The 20881-nt window shown below is 43.4% G+C and overlaps 2 protein-coding genes across 3 annotated transcripts in view; both read right to left on the bottom strand.

The window, feature by feature from the left end:
• Nucleotides 1-11895, bottom strand: part of kcnab2a (potassium voltage-gated channel subfamily A regulatory beta subunit 2a) — a 138741-nt gene extending 126846 nt beyond the window's left edge. For both annotated transcript variants that reach the window (XM_031567686.2, XM_031567688.2), the window contains exon 1: nt 11719-11895. The gene's annotated coding sequence lies outside the window, so the exon portion shown is untranslated. The remainder of the gene's footprint in view (nt 1-11718) is intronic.
• A 523-nt stretch (nt 11896-12418) lies between these two features.
• park7 (parkinson protein 7) lies at nt 12419-18846 on the bottom strand. Its single transcript, XM_012836854.3, has 6 exons — nt 18629-18846; nt 17784-17885; nt 16374-16433; nt 15539-15608; nt 13659-13745; nt 12419-12974 (listed from the first exon to the last, which is right to left on the bottom strand). Exons 1-6 carry the CDS (start codon nt 18716-18718, stop codon nt 12814-12816), a joined length of 570 nt encoding a protein of 189 aa, XP_012692308.1. The 5' UTR covers nt 18719-18846; the 3' UTR covers nt 12419-12813.
• Nucleotides 18847-20881: the final 2035 nt, after the last annotated feature.

The following is a 20881-nucleotide window of genomic DNA, read 5'->3' as shown; positions in this document are numbered from 1 at the left end:
GTGTGTGTGTGTGTGTGTGTGTGTGTGTGTGTGTGTGTGTGTGTGTGTGTGTGTGTTGTGCAAACTAACCACACGGTTCAGAACAGTGAACAGTTCACCCGAGGGGGTGGACATGGAAACCATTCCAAACAGTGAACAGAGAGTTTCCTGGCAGTGCATGAAGCGAACACCCAAATGGACAGTAGGGGTGGGGGAAAAAATCGATTCTTCGATTTCTCTCGATTCTCTCTAGAACGATTCTGTCTCGATTCAGAAAAGTTCATAATCGATTTTTTAATAAAAAAGAAAATAATAATAATACATTTTTTTTTTTTTTACACATTCATTTTGTGTTGAAATGCAAGCTGCATCGATTATTGCATTGCTAATAGAAAGTCATAATTGTGACAAGGAAAAACTTTTTCTCTAATAAAAAAAATAGAGAAGGCAATTCGTCTGTTGATTTTCTTTAATTATCAAACACAAAGTAGGAAGTGATTTGAGACTGAGTAGCAAACTCAAATGTTTTCAAAATCGAGATGCATCGATAATTTTTTATCGGTTTAGAATTGATAATCGATAATTGGTTTAGAATTGATAATCGGTTTAGAATCGATAATCCGTTTTCGATTCGATAATCGGTTTAGAATCGAATCGTTGACCTCTGAATCGGAATCGAATCGAATCGTGAGGTGCCAAGAGATTCCCACCCCTAATGGACAGGTTTTATGATTAGGGTCGCTCGACCTCTTTGTAATACCACAAGCACGTCATGTGCTCATACCCCAAGAAAACACAAACCCCACCGCTCTAGATCCCAGCAACCCCCTCTAAAGAGCTGAATATGAACCCAACCTCCAATCACAATGTGCATGCTTACACAGACAGACACACACACACACACACACACACACACACACACACACACACACACACACACACACACACACACACACACACACACACACACACACACACACACACACACACACACACACACACACACACACACACACACACACACACACACACACACAGTAGACTGTGCTTTTTTAAACTGATCCATCCGTGCTCCGATCTTAAGAGGCTGACCTCAATCTCCAGCTCTACCTGCCACACAGGGCCGGATGAAAGAGCAGCGTGTCCTGGCTGAGAGTCCCTCTGGACCCAGCACACAGGCACACAGGCACACAGGCACACAGGCACACAGGCACACAGGCCCCACAAGCCTTGGCCTTTCTCCAAGGTGTGTGAGCGAGGTGACACTGCACTTTCAGGCTGCAGCCATTCCATTCCAACCCTTGCAAGGGCTTTGGAGGCAAAGAGCCTCAGAGGGGTTCTGGAACACACGTGAGGTGAACATGCAGTCCTTGAACATTCCAAACGAAAACATTCCAAATTGTCAAGACAACACCGCATACTGGATTCTGCCTGCCTTTGCAGAAAGATAATAAATGTGAAGAGGACACGCTGCATCCGATTTCAGGACAGGGACGGGACAAAATAGCTGCAGGGCCGTGACAGAGCTTTTTATATGGAGGAATCTAAACCACTTCAGCTGCCATCACATGAAGCAAGTCACATCTCATTCACAATTCATGAAGGACTGCAGGACTTGCTGACCTCGCCTCAAAAAGTGCCAAGTCATTACTCGGGTACCTGAGCCAGTAGCTGCACATTAAAGGATGAGTTTAAATTAAGCGTGACCATTAAAGCCATTAAAGCCACTGCACTGATGGACCAGCAAAAGCCTATTTACAGCACACGACACCCTGGGCAGAGGTGCCACACTGCCCATCAGAGTGCCCACCAAAGCCTATTTACAGCACACCGAGAGAAGGACGATGCGAATGGATCGTGGGGGTAAAGGAGTGATGATGATGATGACCCAGAGAGGCATGTTAAGCACAGAGAGAGCGCGTGGCAGGTCTGGAACGGTTCTCCAAGGGTGCTCCTGGAGAGCTTGAACCAAGGAAACTGACTCCTAAAGACAAGGCAACGAGAGCCTTAATGATTTTACAGATTAATTAATTGGCATGGACGTGTGTGGATGGTTACTGCAAGGCAAGCTTTGAACAGTGCTTTAGCATATCTTTCATCATTAGGCCTTTGAACAATCATCTTATTGATCATATTGACCAAAATATTGATTTATTTATTCTTAAATCAAGGCCAAACAATCAAGACCAGATTGGTTTGACTTTCTTTCTATTCCATGACTGATGAAAGAATTGCTGGGAAATCAAGTATCAGTCCTATATTGTTCTGTTTCTATGGATTAAACTGAATACTGTATTTCCTGTAGCCTCACTTCACTTGAGAACCCAGTTAATACATCTGCCCAAAGCCACAAAGTTGAATTTGTCAGCTGGGAGAAAGAGGTCTGGAAACCACTGGTCCAGTCACCGTTGGTTACTCAAGCATGCATGACGTGCTGATGAGCACTCTGGATGCGTGTCTACATCATTAGAAGAACCTTCCAAGAATATTCTCTGGCTTCCTCAACACCACTGGCTATTTTGCCCTGTAGCATTCATTGCATGCAGGAAGAAAGCTTGAACACTCGACACGCAGCTCAAGACATCTGAACTTCAAACTAACTGACCGGCCCTTAGTTCCTAGGTCACACACCTGTACAACCTGCCCTTCTGAAACCTGAAATACAGAGCAAGCCGCGGACATGTCAGCGGTGCAGCATCCCACCATCCCTTTCGGCATATTCAAATAGCTGACACTATAATGTCCTTCTCAGTTTCGCCCTTCTGTTTAGATCAGTGCACGCCTGGATGTGGCCCTGTAGCCTGTAGCTGGAGAGAAAGAGAGCCCACTGATGCAGCGCCTGGATGTGGCCCTGGCGCCTGTAGCTGGAGAGAGAGAGAGACCCACTGAAGCAGCAACAGCAGTAGCAGTGTTGCGCACCAGTGCAGCGAGCATGTCTCACTCGCAGGCTGAGAGCCAGCATCCGTCATGGCTGCTGCGTCTCCGGCATCCCTGACTTTGGATGCTTGCTTGCGCCACTGCGCCGACCCAGCCCAGCTCGGTCAGGAAGGAGACATCGTCCATATTGTGTGTGTGTGTGTGCCTGTGTGTCCTGCTCTCGAGGCCAACGGCTAGCTCCATGCTCTCCTTTAGAGGGTTCAGTAACCCATCACCGAAGGCAGCAGGAGTGAATGGGCCCAAATGGTCCACCACAGAAAGCAGCGGACACTGGAAGGGATCCGGTTCACATCCGGCTGGGATCTGGCCCAGGACTGTGATTGGTCCATTGCAGAGTGGGCTGCTATCAAGGCTTTCTCAAGATATGGCATGCGTGGTGTGAAACTCTTCGTATGAGACTGAGCCTCTTTAAAAGCAACAAGAGAGGATTTTTTTCTTCTCCAACCTACATCAAAACAGCATGATTAAAAGCTACCTTAAATGGTTTCCTGTGGTCCAGATGCAACTAAACCTATAGTATGCAAATTGTTAAATTTAATTAATTTAATAAATCAAATTTAATACTTACCATGGACACACATTCTCAATAGCCTCTGCAAGCCAGGGTTATAGTATAGCGCAGACTAGGGATGGGCATTCGATTAAATTGTCTTAATCGATCGTCGGGAGAATTAACGATCGATTTTCGATTAATCATTCATATTTTTATATTAAAATTCACTATTTATAGGCTATATTAAAATGCAGTGAAAATAGAAAAAACACAGCGTGTTTCCTCATTGAGATCTTTATTACCAGATGAACAACTCTTGTGGCAGTTAAACTTACAAGATGGACAACTCTTGTGGCAGTTAAACGGGATCCGTTCAATGGTTACACTTGAAAATATGCGCTGCTGTACTCTTAAGCAGCGGAGCCGACAGCTAGAAGCCGGTGCTCATAAACACAACTGACCTTCGTTTTTTTTTTCTCTCTAACTAATTAATCTCACATTTTGAAATTCATTCATCTAGATTCATCGTGATTAAAAGTTTGTTTTCTTCTAAAGACTAAATCTTATAAATTAACGAGTAATCACTTCAGACAGCGTGTATTTTAGACACTGTTGTTTAATTGTATTTTTTTCGTGCTCTCTCGCCATCAGCCAAGGAATGTATGCGAGACACAATGGTGCCCCTCGACGGTAAATCGTAAGAATTGTCCCCTAAAGCAATTCGAATCACCTCAGTCAGCCCACCGTCTTCAACTATGTTGATGGGCCGACAGTCACCGGCAACCTAAACTGCGTAAGCGTTGGTAACCTTTTCACGGACTGGTCTAGTTCATTTCCTAGAGAAGTCGTGGAGTGTGGGTTGGCGACCATCTAACCTGGGACTGCTTTCTGTCGGGTGCTTTGCATTAAGGTGATAACTTAAACACGAGCTGCTTCTGTGATAGCTACATTCAGCTTGACAAATGCTACATACAACTTTAGTTTTGTCGATTGTTCTGTCATTTTGCCTCTTAAACAGAAACTTTCCGCCCAACAATCCCTCAGCTCTCTCCATCTTCAACTACCGTCTCGGTCTCTTCTATCTAACTGACTGCAGACAAGGGGCGGTTTCGTGCCATGGGTCAACGCGCACCGGAAGTAAACAAAGTTGCGTTAACTGCGTTCAAATATTTGATTGCATTAATCTCCGCCACAATAATCTCATAGAATAACGCGTTAACTTTGACAGCCCTAAAATAAATAAATTACACGCACACTACGCAGGAGAACATGTTTTAATCGATGAAAAAATAATTTCATCAAGGAAATTCTTAATGATCAATTAATCGATCGTCGATGAATTATGCCCATCCCTAGCGCAGACTGAAGGTTTTAAAGAGATAGTTTCTCAGTCACACTCATGTAGGAATGATTAGTCCAATTCCAATGTGTTCCAACCCCTTGTGAAGGCAATGCTCAACGTAATGCAAGTTCAAATAGAAAACTGCAAAGGTGAGTGGTGCTTTTTGTCCCCTCTTCACTCCCAATACCAAAATTTCAATGAATAGTCCCAAGACCTATATCACTGTCACGTAGGGCCAAAGTCAAGTCCAGCCCTGCAAGACTACCTGTGCACAGGCCAAGACACGCGCTAATGACCCTTGACCCTTAGGATGGGAGCCAGGGAGAGCCAGGCGGGGCAGGGAAAGGCGGCTGCTGCTGCTGCTGCAGGCATCTGCCAAGTGTGGGCAGCTGGGCAGTTTGAAGTGGCCAGTCAATTACTGGGGATGCTAATGCCCTCGGTCAGTCCCCACACAGCCAATCAGAAGCCACCGAGATACAATAACCCAAGACACAGCACAACAAAGCGCTGATGCTAGAGCCCCAGAGTTAGGAATGGACAAGAGACAGAGGGACAAGTGACACACACACACACCACACACACACACACACACACACACACACACACACACACACACACACACACACACACACACACACACACACCCACCCACACTATTAGCCACTGCGGTTTAAGAGCCTATACTGCTGCTTCTGCTGCTACTTCTGCTTCCAGTGTTGTGCATGAACGCGTTCAAAAGAACGCGTTCATTGAACACGTTCATTTTTATGAGAACGATGAACTGAACGCAACTTCATGACAAATAATGAATTTGAACGGTGAACACGTTCATATAATCTGAGGTCCAGCGCCACTGAGGTCTAGCTAAAACATTACGGAATGTTTTCCTTCTGCTGAGGAAAGACGCTGTCTAAATCGAATGCTTGTACCATGTCGTTGCTTAGTAGGCTACCTGTTAAAAAGGCCATAGTAATTATTTGTTAAATTGCCCAGACAGACCATGTTTCGGTAAATGACCATATTTGGTAATTGCGTTGGTCATGTGACTCCACTTCTCACGGTGCAATGTTTTGATATCGCTTCATGGCAAATTTAGGTGGAGTAGCAGTTAACTTCGGGGATATTTTCACATAATTGAACGTTGCACTTTGTTGAAGTTGTGTGCGGCCATGTATACGTGAGTTTGACTTTGTAGCCTACCTTGTCATTATGTGTTTGTTATAGTTTAGCTTTCTCATCATTGTTACGAGCACTGTCACTTAATTGATCTAGCATGATGCATTGCGTGAACTCGCTTAGCATAAGCTGCTAATGTACAAATACGAGTGTTACAGGGTTTACATATGCTAACTTTTGAGCGGTCTTTCATTTAGTGTACATGCCCTTGTTGATCTGAGATTAAGCCAGTAGCACATCATTGCTGAAGAGCAAGTTATTATTATTAGTTCCCTGTATAATTCATTATTTAAATGGTACTACATACTAATTTAAAAAAAAAATGAAAATGAACTGAACTATGAACTAGTTCAGAATTTAAATGGTGAACTATGAACGTGAACGATTCATGTTTACTTGTATGAACTGAACTTTGAACTAGTTCATGAGAGGTGTGAACGTGCACAACACTGTCTGCTTCTCACTTCCAAAGCACTGAAGAAGCCATTTGCCAGCATGACCAACTACAAAAACATACGTGAGCAGGTCACCAAAAAAACTCTTCCATCAACAACAACCCTATAAACAACTCCTCCAAGGATTTTTTTTTGTACCAAGCGACAGGTATTAAGCACACAAATAGAAGGCTCTATAAATTCCACATGTGTGTGACGGCGGAGGGTCTAACGTGGGGGCGACTCTGATTAAAGACCAGCCACTGGATGAACGTAATTCCTGATGGCAGCGGCATCATCATCACGTCTCCTCAGGGACGCGAGAGGGAGACAAAAGAGGTCAATTAGCCCTCCTGGCACCCCAGAGGTGTGAACTTATGAGGGACGTAAAGCTGCGACGCCAAATGTCAGAGCATTATCAAGGTCAGAGGATTTTAAGCGTGGAGCATACCTAGGGTGCGTGTCCTGAAAGCATCATTGAGCAGCGAATATGATAACTGAGAGTGGGAGAGGGAGAGAGAGATGAGAGAGATAGTGTGAGAGAGAAAGAGAGAGAGAGAGTGAGAAAGAGAGTGTGTTCAAAAGGATCTTTCTATCATTTAATAACAGTGGTTGTTTAACAACAGTAGCTGTTTAATGACGTTTTTGGGAATTGCAGCCGAAGTTGAAGAGACCACCGACAGACCAACACTTCATTCCACTCTACCTCAGCACAGAATTAACAAAAGAGAATTCCAATTTACAAATCCTCAATAACTCCTCGAAAGCTCTTTTTCACATCAAAAGCTTAACGCATGAAATAACAGCCTATAGAGGTGGACCAGTGAACCTCTCCATCTCCGAACCCATCCATTACTGGTCTCCAGCTTAATGAGTCCCGAAATAGGCCCAGATCCTGAAAGACCTTGTTTATGGAAATACTAATTACGTGATTACTGGAGGAGTAGAGACAAGCTAATTATGAATTTATTGTTATCATCATGCGGACAGAGTTCGCCATTTCTCATTAACCCCTCCAATTTAAAATGTCGCAGAAGTCATTCTGATGAATCATGGCAATTACCTTGCCGTGACATTTCCAAAAATAAATGCTGCATCTTGCCAGAAATGAAACGACAATGACATAAAAGCCAATGCACAAGGTATTTGATCTAAAAAAAAAAAAAATAATCACTAAAAGCTTCAAGGCCTCAGGTGTCAAAAATCATCTGTGACACTAAAACACTTTGATCAGACCAAAGGCAGTGTCTTTCCATATGACCTCATGAAGGTCAAACAGCGATTGGGCCCTATGTGAAGAATTACAATTCACAAAATGACTGCTTTATTTCACTAAACACTTTACACTATAAAATTGTACTCATAACAATACGGTAAATGATATATCCGGAAGACGAGAAAGGAAAACTATGACTGTAACTATGACTATAACTATCATTTTCTACAGTTTCTTTACAGCTAATGAGGTAAACAAACACAGGTCTCTCTCTGTAGGAATCCTTTCCATGCATGTTGTCAGACACCTATAATAACCTTACGAGCTTGTCAGTGGCAAAAACAAGCAGTTTAAGTTAGGATTACATTGTATAGTTGTTTTGTAATTAGCGTTCCAACTCAATACTGGACCGATTGCGATCGTTTGGTCCCTAATACAAATCTGGAGCCAAAAATATTGGAAAATAGGGCCCAGATTAAAAAAATACCAGAGTTCTCCTTTATGGTCTCACACCTTTCTACGAACCAACAGTCAGCTGGGGCAACCATGGCACCTTTCCTGTCACTGGGGTCAAATGGGGGTTTGCGCATGCTACCAGGAAGAGCTTAATAGAGCTTAATAAGAGCTTAAAAAGAGCTTCTGCCACTCCATAAGAATTCATTTAAAATGCATGGTCCATAATATGACCTAACATCAGTACCAGGTTTCTCAAGTTTATATGTGACCCGACTCCCGCATTACTGTTTGTGCTACTGTAGTTCAGCCCACGGCCATGTTCCCCTTGACTGAGTGGCCTTCCTCTGAGCACTTGAACCAGCAACAGGCTTTCCCTTGCATATGGGACAACAGGGAGGCTCGAAACACAGAATGCACCCAGGAGTCCAGTAATTGCATCATTTAGCAGATGAGTCAGAGTGAGCTTAGGCCGACTGAGAGAGACGTTCAGCCCCGAGCTCTTTGCTGTGCCGCCGCCACCGCTGCTCGGGCAGCTAATACTGTGTGTTGGCATTTAGGCTATGTGCGAGAGTGGACACGTTAGCGTTCTAGAAATATCTCTTGGGTAGGACAGGGTGATGATGGCGACCTCATCACAGTGGCGCTCACCATCCTTTTAATTTGTGTGACATATAGGGCTTAAGGTTTGTCAATCAGTATTATGGCACGACATAAAAATGCTGTAATAAAAACACTACCGTCAACAAAATCTAAAAATCCAGAGGCATAATTTTTAAGAGTCATGTTTTTTTTTATTTTTCAGTTCAAATTAGCAGAGTGGCATCAGCCATCTGGGGCTACAGTGACCTTGTTCTACTTTTGATGCGGTACATTTAAATTTCAATTTATGGTCATACCAATAACACAGCACCAGGTCCTGCATATGGTAGCCTAATCTTGCTTCATTACAAGGAGCTGCATAGGCCATCATTGGGTGGTTAAAAGATGCTCTTTGACTAACCTGTGTGCACAGTGCACACCCCAAATGAATATCTAGGTTTAACAGGCAATGAAGTTCATAGCTATTACTGCACTAACACTAACCACATCAGGGACATTACATCCTGTGTGTGCCACAGAATTCACTTTTTTTTTCATAAATGTGCAGTGACACATGTCCACTCACAAGCAAAGAATTTAAACTGCATCCATCAGACAGACGGTTGAAAACCACATCTTCACAGTCGAGCTAGTCTACTGAGAACTGGGTATGACTACAGGGTTAAAGCTAACCCAGCTGATCTACGCAACTTAGCTAACACCTCCACACGTGCATGAAGCGGGGGGGGGGGGGCAGAGCGGGTCTAGCCTATTCTTTTTTTTTTTTCACACCCAACGCCCCCCTCTCTCTGCAGTCTTTACAGGAAACACGCTACAAGTTCACAGCATCAGGCGTCACGGACAGGTTTGCAGGCTTCAGTGTGATAGCTGGTGCTACTGCAGGGGCCAGGATGGAGCAAAACCCTGTCATCTCTCCAGTCGGAGGGGACAGTGCCAGGACGGTCGGAGCAGCCTCAGGAGGTCCCAAATATGGAGAAGAGCCTGCCACCTTTGTTTTAGCGGGACAGTGCACAGATCTCACTGATGACAAGGACATTTATGTACTGCTGTTACGGTATTGTTCACATAAACTGTAGGAGAGAAGTGTGCCGTGTGGAAATCTTTGACTTGATCTACAAGTTCATCAGGAACACAAATGCTTGACAATCGGCTTCCAAGGTCTATATAGAACTTGGCACAAAGATGATGTCATAATGAAGTTTCTGGGACCCAATCCTTGCATTTTTTTTTCTTCTTCTGTGATCTGCCTGAGGCAGCAGTTCTCGAGGTAAAATATGTCCTTTCAGCTAAATGCTGACAAGCAGGCAGAGCCCAGTGCCTGTGGCCTTATGGGTGAACTTAAAAATGCTGGCAGAACAAATGCAAAGAAAAAGACTTTAACATGTCAAGATTGCGCAGGCCAGGTGACCTTCAAGGATCGTGATGAGAAATGCAAAGATACGCTTCTCTCCAGACACTTCTCTCTTTCTTTCTGTCTCTCTCTGTCACACACACACACACACACACACTTTCAAAATATCATTCATCTTACGGAAATACATTTAAAAAAAATTATGTAAAATGTGCCCATCCAGAAGTGGTTCATTCTGCTCAGGCTAGTCCACAATTAGAGAGTGCTTTCCCAGCACTGCAGCTTGAGGGGGTTTCTGTGTAGTTGTTTTTTTAGGCCACTGTTATATTTTTATAAGGAGGGGGGGGGGAGGTGTGAGAACTGTTGCCCTCATGTTTCGATGCCCTGCTGACTGTGTTCTGGTTCTGAACACGGCTTATTTAAGGATGAGTAAGACGACGCTGTCTATTTTTTACAGTGGCTTGCGATGCAGTTTGCCAGAATACAGTATAGCAAGAGACATGATGAAGAGAAAGAGAAGCAACAGAGACCAAGACAGAGGAAAGAGAGAGAGGAGGGGGGGTGGAAGCTGCAACGATTTGCCTCTGTGAACTTCACCACAAAAGCGACAGTCTCTCTTTCTCTCTCTATCTCTCCCCCTCTCCCTCGCCTCACACACACACACACACACACACACACACACACACACACACACACACACACACAGTTTTTCTGGCTCTTCCTATTTTCACACTTGTGTGTCCGTGGTTGCGTTGACACGTATACCATAAGCAGGCTGGTTTGGACTGGACTGACTTTTACACTTCAACAATAATGACACTGAAGTGAAAAGCTGTGGTAGCATTCTCACAGACACCATCATCTCCCGTGGCCTTGAGGCAAATAGCCACTTATCACTATGAGCAAATTCACTCTTGATTCCATGCGTTATCATATTTAACAAATCATGATAGGACCGTTGGACTTAATGACCATACCAGGATGCCTCAAATGCATTTCTATTATTGTTTCTGAGTAATTCACTTCACGCTTGCCCAGATAGCTGACGTTACACCACACTTGGACTGTATGGAATATGGCAAACTCAGCTCTGGCATATTATGACTATTCGACATCTGACTACGTAAGTGTCCAGACGTCCTTCCTGAGAAGTTAAATCTGCAAAGGTGACGTAGTTATGATGAAGTCACCAATGACCTGTCATAGCCTAGAGGACAGCGTTATACCAAAAGGTATAATCTAATTTAATTTTCACAAACAGACAGATAACTACATTTATACCCAAGCATTTCATTTCACAGAAAACACGTATAAGGAATTGACCGCTGGCAATGGTTTCCTCGGATATCAAGTTGAAAGAGGGCTAATTATCGCTTCGATAGGCAGCCCGTGACTGTCCACCAAAGGACTGCGGCAGAGCCCACATCATGACTAATGTTACCTTATAGAGCAACCCAGCTAGCTATACCATGTCGTGATAGATGGCCATCCTTTAATAAGGCATATCAAGAACGTAGGTTAACATCGATCAACCGAAATCATGTTAGCTTAAATACCTTATGAAATATGACATATTGCAAAATTAGCTGACACAGTAGTACGTCCTCTTGCTTCCTCGTTAAAAACAGCACATTTGAGAACATCGCAGCAACGAAAACATCCAATTTAAATACTATGGTTGTACAACAATAACGTTAACTTGGAAGGGTTTGTGTCAGGCTGCGCTTAACTTACCTAAGACTTCAGAGCCGCTGAACATAGACGAATGACTAAGGACGTCCTCTTTAAATGAGGGAATAGAAACAACCCTTAGATTTCCTCACAGGACTTTAATTGACGCCAACTAAGAATCTCTTGTTTTTACCGCTTTGACATCCCCACCACGCGCTACCGCACTCACGCCTGTTTCTTGCAGAGGTGAAGCGTCATTGGTTTGCTACAAGGAGTTCTGTCTGAGGCGATATGGTCATTGGGTGATGGTAACGCCACTCTTACAAGAGACCCATAATTATCATATTTCGACCAATCGTCAGTTAGGTTGAGAAATCCGGTTCCTCCCAGACAAATTGCAGTTCGGTGTGCTGATAGGGTGATGGCTCGTTCAAACGTTGCCGCTCAGTTTTACCGCAAATCCTGCCCCTGCACAATAGAAAGTAGAAAATCTCGTCTCGTTTGCCTACTCCTATAAATCATTGCCCTGACAGTAGCTGACCGTACCTTTACAAGTATTCTTACAGGCGTCATACTCACATTCTTATTCATATTCTAGAAATAAGTCTCTAGAAGGGCTTAGATTTCAACTGAATTGTGTTGTTTCATAAAATGTTAATACTCTTGTATTTGACCATGACTATGCTTTTTAAGTGCTAAGCTAATATCCTTAGTGTATCTTTATAAAAAGCGTGCATCAACCATGTATCAATAATCAAAACGCTTACGGTTGACAGTGACTTTATTGGGGAACATTATCCTCGATTATGTCACAGCAGCTTTGTTCCTAATTACATGATGCCGTAAATGGAAAAACACATTTCAGATATCCACAATAGCTTTAAGTGCTTCTAATATTTCCCAAGATGTTCACAGATTTATATTCCCATTCACTTTATTTGAACATTTTCACCAGCATTCAGTAAACATCTGAAATATTTTTTAAAGTGCAAAGCCTGTTCTACTGTGTCTATGACCACAAATCTGGATTCCTCCTTTACGTTTCCCAGTGTCTTTTCCTCTAGTCTCTTGCACACACTGACACTGCGGTGGGAGACTGTGGATCCACCTCCTGGCGATGCTAGCGTAGATGTGGCTAAAGGCAGGTGCGGATATACGTTAGTCTTTCATGATGAGAGGGGCCTTGACCTGCGCCACCACCTCGGCTCCCATCAGCTCCTCCACGATGGCCAGGGCAAACTCAAAGCTTGTGCCTGGGCCTCGGCTGGTGATTAGTTGGCCATCCTTCTGAACGCGGGCCTCCGAGTACTTAAAGTGATCTAGGAGGAAAAAAACAATCAGAATAATTATACAGCGTTCAGTGTAATTAATATGTGAGCATGAGTATATTTGTTAAGGATGCCCAGGGCATTAACTACATGCTTTATAAAAACATGGCAACTAATCTAACAATTTAATTCCATATGTTCTGATTTATTTGCAATTCTATTATGCCGAAACAATTCATAAAATGCTGTCTTTCTCCTTTGCCTATGGAAAAACCCTGAATCCTGAAAACACTGGTGAGAAAAACTGCAGGATTGGCATCTACAGCGCCCCCTGTTGTGTACCCTGTGTACTGGAGCTCCCCCCCTTGTCCCTGATGTGTGGTGAGAGCTCTATCATTTCATGCCAGCCAGTTTGCTGCATTCCCCTGCATTTCCTGTTTGAGTCCACCCTGCTGAATCATCGGCATAGGAACAGCACGCATCCCAGCAGCCTCCCACCGGCTGCTACACCACCCCATCCAGACTTCACACACACCCTTAAAAACACAGCCTCACGCTTTCTGTATGAGGACACTTATTGCAAATACTACAAGATGCTATGTGACAAAACTACCATATAGTCAGGGACTTTTTTTCCCATTCTGTGCTGATTCAGACAAGGGGGAGGTAAAAGGTGTGCTGTTCACAAAGCAGTGGCATGTCCTACATGCTGCAGGCTTCTTCTGTAGGCATTACCTCCAGCCATCATCTTGTCCTTCATGGCGGGGTGGGTGGTGACTGTGCTGCCGTATGCAATGCCATGGGCCAGCAGCGCGGTGGGACCTGGGGGCAGAAACACAGGGGGCATTTATTAGGCATTCACTCAAACACACACAGGTGTGCACACATACACACATATATATACATACACAGTTGTATATGCACACTCACACACACAAATGCCTATGCAAAACAGGACAAAAAGCACTTAGGGAACTGAAAGCTGAAAGGTAAGAAACATTACAACCACACATAATTCAGCAAACTCAGCCATTTTGCACTAGTTCCAGAATAGCTAACCAAATGCTGACTCCTGCTCTGCAGACAAAGCAAACCTCTCGCTCGAAAGACTTTGTAATCTTCACTATTTGACTTTCATTATTTGCAAGGGGTTTGTTTTTTCTTCCCCAAGTCACCTCTAGAACTGTCACACCAAACTAGCATCACCGTAGCAGTGCCATAAAACCCAATCTAAAATTAACAACATATATAGTTTCCATCAGCCACTGCCCTCCTAATTTAGAAAAGGGGAGGAGGAGAGAATAAAGACTTGGGGTCTAAAAATAACAGACTTTGTTTGCCTCTGCAGATCCATTGGCAATGACCCGGCACTGCAGTGAACTCATCCCAGACCATAAATGAATAGAGGGGCCCTTGACTATTGATTATGCTGCTTGGCTGACTTCCCGCCCAGTCTCCGTATTACACATCTCCGAGCAGATGCGGCGTGCAGGTTTAAACCACTCCCTTCTCCTCTTACGTGCCCCCCACCATTACCCCCCCACCCCCTGCCACCCCCTCCCGCACTGGCCAGCCGAGGCCAAAGTGAACAGAAGGAAAGCAGACGACTGCCGTTTGGAGAAGTCACCGGGGTGAGGACGAGTGTCATCACCGTCAATGGATTTTCTTTCTTAAAATAACACAAGGCCCTATGCAGTCTGCTACACTGCTAAAATAAACCTGTGTAGAACTGATATCTTCTTTAGGAGGAGGTAATGACCCGTGCTAATGTCAAAGCTAAAAGGTCAAGTGCACATTACAATATTTCAAGCGCTGTACTATTTTTGCCAGGCCAATACACCTGATTGCTTGGCTGTTGAAATATGTACTAAACATAGACAAGTTCAAAGGTTGTATACTTTGTATTTGAAGTATGTATGACAAGTATGAAGAGCAGTGTGACTTAGAACAACACTGACTTGTGGTATTACTGTTGTAATTATCAATGAGCAGAAACACTAGCAAGATCTGGATAATGCTGGACGCTGGGTAAGTTCCCTCATTATGGATTCCTGTGGGGGCATCGAGCATTTTTCTAGGCCGCCCTTCGCTCCGCTTCCCAGCTCCGCTCTCCAATCCGCTCGGCTCGTCTATGCCACATGGGCCCCTCTGTCCTCATTCACCGCGTCCTTGTAATGCCCTTGGCAAACGTACACACGCTCTCACTGCGGCTGTCGCCACCGCCGCCTCGCATGTCTCCGTTAACAGCCATCGTGCTCGTTAGAGCATCCTGACAAAGCAGGCCGGCAGATGCCATGACTGACTGACATGTCTTTATTGTGTCTTTTTTAATGTGAACAGGTGCAAGGATATTGTTGTTTTACTGTGACTATGTTTGTCTGTGTTGGAGCACTTGTCCACGTCACCGCCCCTAATCCTCCCCATCAAAGATCTATGCTATCATTATTTCTAAGAGCTGACTCTTTTAACTATTGGATTTTCTAAAAAGCTGACTGCTAGCCAATCTAATAGAAGAAGAGGGTTTTGTAGAGTGTCCGTGACCATGTGTGCAAATGTGATTCCAAGTGATGGTGGATGTGTTTGCCAACCGCAGTGTCCAACAGAGGTACCAGTACCTGCACAGATGGCTGCAATCAGACCCTTTCTGCCCTCCTGGTCCTTCAACACCTCCTTCACAGCTTGAGACTGTGGACGACAACAACAACACAACACACACACACACACACACACACACACACACACACACACGGCGTGCCCAGACGCGCAGTGAGTCACCACACACTCTCGCAATGAGCTCAGCATTATTTTGCACCAATTCTGCACTAAAAGGCCAGAGTGTGGAAATCTCCATTAATTATGCAGCCGTTGCATTTAGGGGAAATCATTGCGCATATTGATTGTGGGTGTACTTGCTTGGCAAGCCTGTTTTGCGAGTTAATAAAACTATAAAGGAGACGGGTGTGCCACGAAGTAGTGAGCGAATGGAAGGACAGCATGAGAGGGAAAGCAATCAAAATAAAGAAGAAGATGCAGAAAAGGGAGAGGGAAGAGAGGAGAGAGTAGAGAGTAGAGAGGGGCGAGGAGAGAGTAGAGAGGGGCGAGGAGAGAGGAGAGAGGAGAGAGGAGAGAGGAGAGAGGGGCGAGGAGAGAGGAGAGAGGAGAGAGGGGCGAGGAGAGAGTATAGAGGGGCGAGGAGAGAGGAGAGAGTAGAGAGGGGCGAGGAGAGAGTAGAGAGGGGCGAGGAGAGAGGAGAGAGGAGAGAGTAGAGAGGGGCGAGGAGAGAGTAGAGAGGGGCGAGGAGGGAGTAGAGAGGGGCGAGGAGAGGGGAGAGAGGAGAGAGGAATGTAAGTGATTTGGTTTGTGTAAATGGATGGCCGGCTGAAAGCTCCTCTATAAATAGAGGAGGAGTGCAGTGCTGGTGCTGATGCTGATGCTGATGCACCGTCTCACCTCGGAGAGGTTCTGGGCTCCTGGCCCTCCTCCTGGTAAAAGCACAACATCATAAGGGCCCTGGGAAACACAGCACAACGTTCTCCAGTCAAAAACACATTCTATAATACTACCCATCCTATGGAGTAATCATACGATGCAGTGACTTCATGCTGACCATGTTATGTATATCTTCAAGTCATTTAAAAATGTTGGCGCAATACATGTGATTCTATTCTGAATCATCAATTCTTTCCAATTTTATAGTTTGATATATTTGTATTAATATTAGTGTATATTATATAATATAATTTTATATTATAAACATTTGCAATTAATTTGCAGAATGTCAGTAATTTTTCTACATTACTGATACATACCTTTGAATCTATTTCTTTATTGACCTCGCCCTGTGCGGCGGTCCAACAGTTTTGCGGAGTCATTGTGTCGCCACTAATGTGAATCATTTCCGAAATAACGTATTCTTGTTAATGTGGACTTTGCAATGACTATCGAGCCATTGCTTAATTCAATGACACTGTTCAATTCCAACCAAAGCTTAATTCTGAAGACTTGTACTTGATCGCTTTACCAGTATGCTTATTTGTCTGTGGTGCAAGTGCACGCCCCTAAGCCTCAAACTTTGTTCAGTTCACATTCTGTGCACCAATTCACTGATTTTGTGTGAATCATATGTTATATGCTGTACAAGGTACAAGGTGCTGTACACAGTTGTTGATTAACAGAAAACAGCCACAATGTAGAGCTGTTCAGTAGTACAGAAATACAGAGTTGTTGTGGTAAGGACAGTGCGAATTATTTTTGTTACAGTATTGGAATCCTAAAGAGAATATATGATTGTGCTACACTGGCTGCAGTATAAGAGCTCTCCATTGCCCCCCAGAGGATTTAAACCGTAAGTGTTGAACTGCAGGTGGGATGGCTAACTTGAGTTTGACCAAGCCAGATCAAAAAATAAATAATAATAGGGCTTTACGAGATGATGACAGATAGAGGTGCCCTTTGTTCTGTGTGACATGTATGATCCATTTAGGACATTTATCACTGCACAGATGATTTCATTGCCATTCTGGGGCAATACAGGGGACAGACATTAGTAGTGTTCTGAATTTTATTAGTTCTCATTTTACATTGTTGCGGATTGTTTGTCTGTGATGATAGCTTGTGCAATGTGGATCAAATGATTGAATTCAGTTTCATCGTGCTTGATAAATGTGGTATGTGGTTTGGCAGAAGATTACTGGGGAGAGTAACTCTATCTACGCCCATTGTAAAACTGGCAGCAGTACCCTACTGTAAAAACCTTCAGTGTTTACATTACAGAAAGTGTATGAATGTGTGTGTGCTTGTGCTTGTGTGTGTGCTTGTGTGTGTGTGTGTGTAAAGAGGCAGAGGGAACACAGAACTAACCTGTTTGCGGGCATCCTCCAAGCTACAATCAGGACAGATGAATACATCACGACTGCACTGGACTGGTTCCTTTCCCGTCAGTCCAGCTACAGTGACTGCAATCTACTCATACCACATGAATACAAAACCATATGACAAAAATAATATTGATATTAATATTATTAATAATGTTAGTATAGTATAAAGTACTGCATAATATCATCAGACTACGTTTGCATCATACAAAGATGTATGATGCATCATTGCATCTTACAAAGAGAGTATATTCTTTTGATTGACCATTTTCAGATGTCATCATAGCTGCAAACTTTGACATTTCCAGCGACCTTATTCTCAGTTTACAGTGTCAGAAGAGGCCAAGTGCTCCTGTGAGCACTGAACGCTGATCCATTAGCACGGCTCGAGCATAAATGTGCTTACCATATGAACTAATGTGATTACTGTACTTTTAATTAATGTTTATTTTCGAATAGATGAACATTTCACTACAACAGTGGTACCCAGTCAACAAGCTACCTCGGCAAAGTTCGGATTTCCAGCGTTATAACCAACATTAGCACGCTAAAACTCACTAGCTAAGTTTAAGTTCTCCAAAATATGGCTCCCACAATGATATGACTGTCACTACACGCACAAAGTATCTGAGGAGTAGCTGTTGTCTAAAGTCAGTCAGTGAAAACGTAATAGTCATTGGTCACATGTATCTGCATTGCATTGGATTGCATTGCATTACAGTTACGTTAGAGCTTGTAATGATTAGAGTTTGTCGATTCGCAATCGTTAGCCAGTTTGCTAGTTAGCTAGCTCACACCAAGGCTCCAGAATAAATGTCGTATTGTACAAACCCCAGCTCTACGCATGATGTCCACAGGTATAACAGTTTCCATCTCCTCTGCACCCTTTGACAAAATCACTAATGCACGCTTGCCTGCCATTTTTTTTGCAATATACAGTATAACTGCTCAGTGGAACCGGGTGCAGGTATAGAAGCTGTCTTTGAACCAAAGCGAAGAACCTGTCAACTCCGTGCCCGAAAATACGCGTCCAACATGTAAGGTACGGCAACACCTCATGGACAATCTTAGCTGTGTTCACATCTGCTTTAACTAAAGGGTTTAAATTATTTTGATAACAACTGGAACTTCCAGCTGTGTTCTCAAGGGCAAAAAGTGTAAAAGATCTCAGGCCTGGCGCGAAATAAACCTAGAATACAAATAGGTCAAAATATGAGAATTGACAGTAAACTATATTTAACTAATTTACACTTCAGTAGCCTCATTTAGCATACACAAATCAATTACAATTGTACAATATGGAAACGACGCTGAATTGATAATGCAAAATTAGATTATATTTGCTATAAACTATTCAGCTCATGAATTTCTATTACATCGCATCGTCACAAGAGAGCGGCAGAGGATCTGAAATCGTGAGATAGCGGCAGCACTTCTTACAATACTGCGCTGGCCTTTTATCTGACGTTTCCTCAACTACCTATACATTCAAAAGAATTTATGATAAATACATTTGTATGACTTTATGTATTGAGAATTAACTTAATGTATTACTGAATTTACTGAAAAAATTGTATGAGAAGTAGACTTGTATGTATGTAGACTTACCATATCTTATAGTGTATGCAAGAACTATTTCATTAGAGTTCATTAATTAAAAAATTCTTCACAGTACTAGCATGGTAAAAGGGGCAATATGGGAAACAATTTCAGCTAAAAGCTAAAATGTCACCAAAGACAAACCCCTAGATCTTTAATATGGACAGGCACTTGTACTAGTCACTGGTTGGTCTTCTCCAAATCATTTGTACATGCAGTGCTGCAACAATGCACCCCAGAAAAGGGCAACGATGCTGGCAGAGGAATGTTTGTTTTCATGCTTATGTGCAAATCCACACACCAGTGATTACCAACATATGCAACTGGGATCAACTGAGATCGCCCCACAGTGATACCCTACCTCATCTCCCTAAAGATGCAATTATTAATTTATTTGTTTAAAGTCTTAACAATAAGCAGCTTATGGTATGCATACAACCACACTACTGCAACGGCTATTAAAATTAATTGTAAACCAGGTAACCTGGTGAGAGTGTGGATTAGGCTCTGCAACACTGACAATGCAAATTTGAGGCGCCATCTGTGCCGGTCCACATGCTGAAATCAGCCGTGGAAGAGGCACCTTCCACATGTTTCTAAGTTTTCCTCTTCTGCTGCTCGGAGGCGAAACAAAAGACAAGAGAATGTGTTCCAAAGGAACGAAGAACTATCCTTGTTTTCTGTTTTTTCATAGTCTTTCTGTACAAATCTGAATGGTTTTGAGGCTTTGAGGTTTTGAGGCCGACAACAAAACATGGAAGAATTGGAATTGAATTGAATTGAACTGAAAAAATGGATCAGACTTTTATAATTTAAAACAATAGTTACACGTTATGGCTTGGTTCTTTTAGAGTTAAAGGACCAAATGACATCCCTATTATTTGCTGATAAAAATGAACTGAGAGAAGAATACTCTCACCTGTCTCCAATGGCTTGTGTGAATTCCTTTGCCTTAAAACCTGAACAGCTTTATACGTACTTATTCTTTGCTTATGCCATGAACAGATATCCTCTGATGGTACCAGTGAGGCATGTCCTATCAAGAAGATTTCGGTTCATTCACTGGAGGAACGGACTCAAACAAGAGATAGGGACAGTGATAAGCAGGGTAAAGGCTATCTCGTTTGTTGTGTGGTCTTGCCAGAAGATAAACTTGTATTCCTTGCAGACACTGGGTGTACAGAAGAAAGCCATTGGTGACCACTAATAACTGTAGTGACTTGACATTTGCACAGCTGAAGAATTTCTCGAGCCAATATGTGCAGATCACGAGGCCACGGCAGCTTTGTGAGAGCAAAAGCACTAGTTTGATTTATGACTTAACTCTTGTGAGGACAGGCTGATAAGTGCCATTTGAAGAGAACGCGTGCCAAGCCTCAGTCACTCACTCACATACTGGAAGTGTACGGAGAGACTGAGCTGAACACTGGAAAACACTCGAGAGTGGAAGAGTTTGGTTTGAGTTAGGGGCTGGCAGGCTCCGAG

Source organism: Clupea harengus, chromosome 5 (assembly GCF_900700415.2).
Source record: "Clupea harengus chromosome 5, Ch_v2.0.2, whole genome shotgun sequence".
Lineage (NCBI taxonomy): Eukaryota > Metazoa > Chordata > Actinopteri > Clupeiformes > Clupeidae > Clupea > Clupea harengus.
The sequence above is the reverse complement of the archived record's forward strand: the minus strand, read 5'-3'. Positions and strand labels throughout refer to the sequence as shown.